The sequence below is a fragment of the Haliaeetus albicilla genome, chromosome 21, assembly GCF_947461875.1.
Source record: "Haliaeetus albicilla chromosome 21, bHalAlb1.1, whole genome shotgun sequence".
Classification (NCBI taxonomy): Eukaryota; Metazoa; Chordata; class Aves; order Accipitriformes; family Accipitridae; genus Haliaeetus; species Haliaeetus albicilla.
This window is the reverse complement of record NC_091503.1, coordinates 1,652,505-1,660,973: the sequence shown is the minus strand read 5'-3', so window position 1 is coordinate 1,660,973 and position 8,469 is coordinate 1,652,505. Positions and strand designations below refer to the sequence as shown.

General features: G+C 36.6%; 1 protein-coding gene across 4 annotated transcripts in view; it reads right to left on the bottom strand.

Annotated features, from left to right (window-relative positions):
* Positions 1-340: 340 nt before the first annotated feature.
* MARCHF6 (membrane associated ring-CH-type finger 6) overlaps positions 341-8,469 on the bottom strand; it is a 47,660-nt gene continuing 39,531 nt past the window's right edge. For all 4 annotated transcript variants that reach the window (XM_009919068.2, XM_009919069.2, XM_069808850.1 and 1 more), the window contains 4 exons: positions 8,047-8,136; positions 6,444-6,576; positions 5,292-5,427; positions 341-2,977 (listed from right to left, as the gene is read on the bottom strand). In XM_009919068.2, coding sequence (XP_009917370.2) covers positions 2,887-2,977; positions 5,292-5,427; positions 6,444-6,576; positions 8,047-8,136 — 450 coding nt within the window. In that variant the 3' untranslated portion in view covers positions 341-2,886. The remainder of the gene's footprint in view (positions 2,978-5,291; positions 5,428-6,443; positions 6,577-8,046; positions 8,137-8,469) is intronic.

Below are 8,469 nucleotides of genomic sequence, written 5' to 3'. Positions count from 1 at the left end.
ATAGCTACAGAGCCATCTGACAGTTCTTGGGTGAAGGTCTGTAGAACTACCATCAGCATTAGATTCTTATCATCGCAAAAGGGACACAATTAAGCCAGTACGCATCTCCAACCCCTCTGTTCAAGACCCAAGGTCAGCACAAATTGTGGTGAAAGCATGCACACACACAGGATTTCTCCCACTTGAAGAGTAATGCAAGACCACTGCATGCTGTATTACTCTAGCACAGGTGGAAGCCACTGGTACAGAGCTCGTCAGCTGTCTTGGTAACAGCCAGTTAGTTCACTTACAATCAAGTTTCTATGCCAGAGGAGTACACACAGCACAATAAGGCAAACTATTAAAATTTAAACAATAAAAAAAGTGGTGTTATTTAATTCTTGTTCTATACAACCTCCATCTCTTTCCCAAAACACAGGTGAAAATAAGGAGATGAGATTTTTTTGAAAGTACACAATGGACAGTTTCAAAAACAAACTTCACTTTGCCTAGGATCTGTAAAGCAGTGCAAAAACAAGGACAACAGTTTGATTTGAAACAAGTTCTCCATAACAAAGAGCGAATACAGATAATGTAAGCTACATGAAAAAAGCTACAGTTCACATTACATGACTGGCCCGATTGAGTTTTTTGTCATGACTTGTAAAATAACAGTAAGAAGAAACAGCACAAAGGCTTTTTCTTAATAAATTTTAATGTTAAGACCAGTTTGTCTGGATAAAAACACAAAGTTACAAGAACCACACTACTGCAAATTCTGCATGATGCACAGTAGTGCTCGCAATATTTGAGTGGCAAGACCATTTTGGAACTGTTTACGAAAGATAGGTCAAAGAGAATCTTGGCATCAGTAAGAACATATGTTACCAGTAAATTTAATATTGTGAAAATATCTCTGTCCCACAAGGTACACCACTGTAAGTAGTCAAATGCAATATTTATGCACATCAAAAATATATGGGGCAAATACTCAATTTAGCATTTAGTCAGCAACAGTGAATGAGAGAGAAATATTTTGTTTTTTCTATGATGTCATTTCACTGGAAATTTCCTAGTAAATCACTGCAAAGGGTAATATTTGTGGTTCAAAACCATCAGGACAACAGTAATTCTGTAAAACAGTAGTTTCTGACCTTCTGATAGTGACAGCCCAACCCCCCTGCCACTAGATTCAGATGCATTTGGCTTGTGCTCACTGCCTTAGAACATGAGTCCAGACACCAAAAAATGAACTACCACCATCACAGCCTGGACCACATTAGCTCAAAACACATAAGATCAGAGATGCAACATCAATAAAAGGAGATGACACTCTCAAAGCACCTGCCAGATTCTCAAGTATTAATTATATACACATATGGTTAAGTACAGAATACTGAAGGACAGTGTACTGAGTAGCAAGTTAAAAAGTTCCATCAATTTTCTGATTACTGCAATGGATACTCACATTTCCCCCATTTAATCTAGGAAATATACTGCAATCTAAGCATGTGATTTGATGCTACTTAAAGCTTTGCGATACTGTTACATATTTTCTTTAAAATATCTACATAAAAAACCCCCAAACATTACTGCAAAATAACTCTATCTACATATAGAAATAACACAGACTTGATTTGGTGGCTCTTGTGTGACTGTGTCCTTGCAAAGAGATCTGCTAACTTTTCCTTGCCTGTTTAATAGCATATGTATTTCCCTGCCTCACAGGCAATAAATGGTATATGATGAATCACTTCCTCAATATTATTCCTGTAAAAATTCACAGTGACCAATTCTGAAACAAAAGAGATTTTTCTGTTGTTGTTGTGGGTCCTTTTTTTTTTTTTTTAAAGTAATTGTGCAATATAAAATTCATACCACAATTTGCAACTTTGGTAACTTACAGAAAAAAAGATTTCAAGTTCTTTAATTATGGACCACGTCAGAATGTTGCTTACACTATGCTCTTTGTTTCTGTGCAAACACATCAGATAAGGTTCATCCCTCCTTGAGGTCCTGAAAAATTCTGTTATTGATAAGAAATTGGCTACAACTTAAGTTGTGAACCTATCTAATTTTCCTTGGTACCTTTAAATGCTTCCATCACCTAGCCTTAGTAAAGTTTTTACTTACTGTTTCAATTCAGGAAATCCCGATTCCCAAAGCCAAACCCCCACCCCTCAACCAAAGAGAAAAACCCAGCTGAGCCTCAACAAGTATATCTGAATTCTCAGAAGAGGAAATATTTTCTTGATTTAACAGCAACTGTACAATATTACAAACTCAGACACATGAAAAACAATCAGGCAATAGAAAAATGTACAACAGCTTTGGTGTTATACAAAATAATAAAAAAGACTTGACAGCAAGATACATAGTTCATTATGTTCTCACCACAGCCACTTCATTGCTGACTGTAAGACAGTTATTTACTTTTGATATTCTCTGTGTGGCCCTTCCACTCATGAAAAATCATAGTATATTACTACAATAAGAACTGTTATGAACACCATAAAGTAGCTCCAAATTTTATAAAAACATCTTGCCTCTTCGCACTATTGCTTTGTGGCACATTGTCAACAGAACAGCAGTCCAAAATAAAGTGACAACTAGATTTAATAAATTAATATACTTTTTTAAAGATGTACAATGCACATTCTTTTTAATCCAAGGTTTTAGGGTGTCAGGATACTTCTATTTACACATATACAGACCTCAGACAGCATTGATAACATCAGAAAATGCAGATAAGGAACAGAGCCTTAACTGCCATCTGGATGCTACTAACAGAAGCCAAAACACTGCTGAGAGTATTACTGGGAGAGATATCCGAAGACTGAAGAAGAGTCTATGAAAAAAAAGGATGTGTAAAGGCAAAGGGAAGGTCAAGATGTTTAATATGACCATCTATTCTTGTGAAGACTGAGGTGGAGTTGTTGATGTGCCTTGTTTACCAGACTTCCGTTCGTAATTCACAAGTCGTTGTCCAACAAGGTACCTGGGATCATAGTGAAAACAGAGAGGAGTTAACAAAAGTTAATACAATACTGTAACACAAAATCCACTCTGTCTCCTTTGCTGCAGAAGTAGCTGTTTCATTTCAATAAAGTTATTCTACAAGTGATCCTGCACCCCTAAGTAGTCTTCAACCATCCTCATCTCTTTTCTCAACGTTCAGGCATTTCATAATGGAATACAGGCGCTACAGGTTTGTGTTCACAGCCTTAACTTTGGTAGCCATACAATTCAGACATACATAAGCTGAATGAAGATATGAAATATAAAGAGTGTATTTGCATTATTTATATACCCAGCCCCTTTGCTGGATGATACTTTTAAGAGCATCTTTGCAGTGTCTGTTTGAGCCACTGCCACTTGAACATCTGGAACAACAACTCAGATACAAACCCAAAAGGAGTGCTAATGAGGTTCTAAGTTCAAAAAAGAATCTGCCACAATGCAGAACATGCATTGGGTAAGATTAAGAGAGGTTCAGCAAACATATCCAATGAAAAACACTCTGGTTGAAAAAAGTAAATATTGTAAAGAAGAACTTTTACTGTAGCTCAGTCTTTCTTAAAGGGAGAGAAAATATCCTCACGCTACTCCATGACAAGCTTAAGGGCTGCAAGATTCCTTTATTTAAATTCTGTTCCAACATCTCACCCTCTCATCAGCTTCACAGTTTTCCTACCTTTCACACTATTCCTTACTTCCTCTGTATCATTGTTTCACACTCCTACTTTTTTGCCATCTAAATTTCTTTCCATGCTTCCTACTCATATGCTAGTTCTGCCTGTAGAAGAGCCATATACACCTATGAATTCTTCCCCTGAAACCTGCCATTTCCTTTAGAAGCTTTTTCACCACCGCTCCTTCTCTCACGGTACCGTAACCAACCAACCATCACACGTTTCTTCTATGTGTCTTTGTGACATTTTAGAATGTCACAAAAACTTCTATATGGTTTTGAAATTTGTTACATGAAAGATTTAATTAATCGCTACTGGCTAGCATGACTACGTTTGCTTACTTCCTGAAATTAGATCATTAACTTAAGTTGTACAAAATTCTTGTCTACAAGGGTGGTTATAACATCTATTAAGTTCACTTAATATCAAAGTAATTTTCACTTAGATATACTTTCACAGCTTTGTATACTGTTTACATGCCTTATGTACACAAGAAAGCAACATGTAACATTAATGCAACTTGCAATTCAATACACATTCTGCCTGAAAAATACTAACGTTTAACTCAAAACCCATTTGTAACTATAAATACCAGCTACACATACTACAGTAGGCCAAATACTACAGAACATGTTATGAAGGCAGGTGGGGAACAGGATTTGAATCAGCTGATCAAATAAGAGGTGCTAAAATAAAAATTGATCTGCTGACAGTTTAATTTTAGTTACAACTCTCTTAATATTTCTAGAGCCTATTAATTTCACATTTACACCAAACACAATGTATCAGTCACTTCCTAACATTTAAGGTTCAAAGAAGTTTATTTTAGGCTTGACTCCTTTTGTGGTCAGTGGAAAGCAAAACTGTTCTAGGGTAACTCAGGACACGAACACAACAAACTCATTTACTCCTTTTCAATACAAAAGAAACCTAGGAAGACTAGTTGCTGCGGTCCAAAACTTATTTTTCTAAATAACCAAGACATAATGTAATTAGGGTAACACAAAAAATAAGGTAATAAGATAACACAAAAAAAGCTTCAAAACTAAGCAGGATAACCAGAAAAAAAACACTGGGAAAATTAGTATTTTATCAGGCATCTGGGTAATACAGAGTAATAATTACTGAAAACATCAGAAAACAGTACAAAATTTGGTAAGGACAAACTATCCAGTCAACTGAACATTCATTAACAGTTTAATTGGACTAACAAGTAGAAAGAATAACAGTTACGCAGAAAAGGTTGAAGAAATGGTTTTTAAGCAGTAGATTGAGACATGATTTGACTTCCAGATATGTCATAATCATTATGTTCACTTGTCCTTCACAACTACAGAAGGTGAGACAAGCAATCAGCTTCATTTGTGGTAGAACACATTCAAGTTAGACATAGGGGAGTGTCTTCCATTTGTAAAGACAGTCTATTCCTGTGTTTATCTACCCGAACCACAGATAAAACATTTGCCAAGAATGGTTTAGGTCTGCCTCAGCGGGTCAGTTGTCTAGAAAGCTTCTTAAAAACCTTTTTTAGCCCGAAGTACCTACAACACCTGAATTCAATCTGAAGTTATTATCACAATTTAAAGTGGAAAAATTAAAAACCCCACACTATATACTCACTTGTCATTTTTAATGTGTTCATAAAGGCGCTTGAACTGGCGGACTTGGAAGGAGAGAATTCCCATCAAAACCACCACCATAAGCAGAAAAGGATAAATCCGTCGCTGAACTAGGTTTTGCATTTCAGCAGTAACTCCTACAAAACAAGACACAACCCTCACAATCTAACATGGCTAAAGTAACACACGCATTTCTTCTTCTATACCTGCTTCTATACTTTTTGTTATACTATAACTTAAGTAGAAGGGCTGTGAAATAAATAACATATCCCTTTAGGTCAGAGATCCAACGTGACAGCTGCTGTTCTTTTTTTCATGTGAAGCATTAAAGCTGAAAGTTTTCCATTAACACAGTGAAAATCCACAGTAAAAAAACCTGGGCCTATCAGCTCTTCTTGCTTATTGACTTCTGTATACCTCGTATCAGAGAAAAGTGGACACTATAAATACCTGCATTCAAGTGAGAGGTTAAAGAATGAAATGGGACTTCTTGAACATGTTGGTAACATCAAAACCAACTAGCAAAAGACAATTATCAATGAAAAAGCACATCTACCCTGCTTCTAAAAAAAATATTTCCCTCAATTATGAGAAGATAGGAAAGTCTAAAAAAAAAAAACCCACAACCAAACCCAAACCAAAAACCCAACACCCAATATTTACAGTTTACATTTTATTACTGAACGAAAAACTCAAAACCGAACCAGTACTTTCACTGTTCTAAGCTTCCTTTAGAACCTGACAAGTCAGAAAAGATGTCCACAGCTCAGTATAGCTCTTAAAGAGAGACTAAAATTAAATGTTGATTGTCCAAAGAAGTGAATTAACTATCCCTTTCCCAAACTAGCTAGATACCTACATTTCTGCTGTGAGATATTATGCAGTCCCATTCTCTTGATGTATTCTGCACTATAGTTTATTAAAAAGATAGTCAGAATAAAGTATTGCATTTCTCAAAAAAATCCCAAACTTTTAAGATGATACAGCAATCCTTAAGCATTTACATTTTCTGGCAGAATAGTGGGGGTTTTGTTGTTTTTTATTTGGTTGGTGTTTTTTAAATAACCTAGAGCTTCAAGTTTTATTTCCACAGATATATTTACATTGCTCTAAATCATTAGATGATAAACAGGTATTGTCAATGTATACATACCTAATAAAGGCACAACACCAGAAGCTATGATGTACGGTACACACAGGGAAAGTAACAGAACAGAGATTACAGGTGCTGCCAGTTTACGGATTATGAAGTGTAAATCAATGTTACGAATCCCATTTGCATATACCTAAGAAGAAGAAATTAGAAGTAGAATGAATCAATCAAGAAAGCCATGCTTTCCGCTTACAGTAATAATTACAAGGTTTTACACAAGTCTCCTTATGAGAGGAAACAGGTGTTCCCAACTTGCAGAAAACAGTGATGGCCACAGTCAAAGAAGGAAAAACTCTGTGCCAATCTACATCATGAGGGTTCCAGGACATCATTTAAATAGTGCCCAGGAGAGCAACTTAATCTGGAATAGTGTTGTGATTTGGTTGTAGGAGTGCAAGAGACCAGCTGAAAGATCATTAAATAATGCTGTGGACGGTGGTTTTGTGGGTGACCTGGGATCGCTTTGTGTTGTTAACTTGCTGAAAGAGGATCCTGTGTGTGCTAACAGAGCAAATCTATTAAATTTGGTAACACGGGCAGAAATAGGATCTTGTTTTGTACTTGGTTGGGCAGATCAGAGCCTGTGCATGTGGAGTCTGTGCCTGAAGACAGAGCCTCCACAATTCTTGAGTTGCTGCAGCTACTACCAGGGGCTAAGGTCTTAACACGACTAATCATGAGAAAAGACCGGTTTCAAATGGCTACCACAAACAGCTAGACAATGGCCTCCGTCCCACAGCCTGGATGTAACCATCTCTAAGGATGGCTCAGGAGAGCGTGTGTAGAACAAAAAGGCCCAGAGAGAGCATTCGAACTGAAAGGAAGAGCTGCGGTATGCATCAAAAGGTACTCGCAGAACTAAGACTACATTTCTCCAGTGCGACACCTAAAGCGATCAGAAAATGGTTTAATAACTGGGGCTACATGCTACGCTTAATCAAGAGAGCCACCTTTTGTACAGAGGTCACGACACGCATCACAGCCATTACATACAGTGCAGGGCTGAAAAGTTACTTTCCGACAAACAACTGAGATACCTCATTGAGACGGCAAGCATAGAACTTAAAGGTTATAATCAAGAAAAAAAAAACTTCTGTCAAAGAAAGCAACAGGCCATGTGACTCAGAAGTGCTCACAGAAACTGTTCTGGCTTGTCTTGCTTAATAATCAAAGGGGAATGGAAACGGTGTCTTTCATACGCACTCATCTATGAATGCGGTAATCTCTACAGCTCTGGAGAAGGCAGAAATTCTCTGTTCTTGAGTGGTGGACACAAATAACATCCAGTATTTGGACACATGTGAATTCACCTGAAGAAATAATGATCTTTCTCACTTTAATACAAACCTGATAAAATTTCATATACATTTATGCAGGATTTTCTTGATTTCAGATTTCTGAGATTTATTTTTGTTTTATTGCTAAGTGTACCTAAACGGATTAAGCTACACAATTTAAAAGGATTCTACAAGACTAGTTGAGTTTTACTCAGTTATTCAAATTACTCCATTACTACAACAGTAACTCCGTTTTCTGACTCGCACATTCAAAAAACATTCAAAATGTATTATACTGATAATTCACATGGACAATTTTTTCCTACCTGTTCAATAACAGTTTTCAGCCACCACTGGGGACCCATCAGTGTTATGGCAGCAATTATTTTAGCATGCAGAACTCCAAGAGCCCAGTCCTAATTTTGTAAAAATGGACTGTTAGCATTAACATATTTTTAAATAGTTTGACAACTAAAAGCTTTTAGAGCAACTTGTTAGTATTACATGTAAGTGAAAAGATAGTTACTTTTCTATTTACACAGGACATTGTTTAAAAGAGGTGACATATTCTGCAAACTCCTACGAAAAAGAGGATGCTCTCAAGCTTAACTGATATGTGTAAAATACTCAGCTCCCTGCAACCAGGAAAATCAGCTACTACTATTAAACCAAAGGCAAACACAAAATAAAAGCATTACACTTACTTAAAGCAACAGACTAACATTCTGGTACAAACTAATTAACACTGG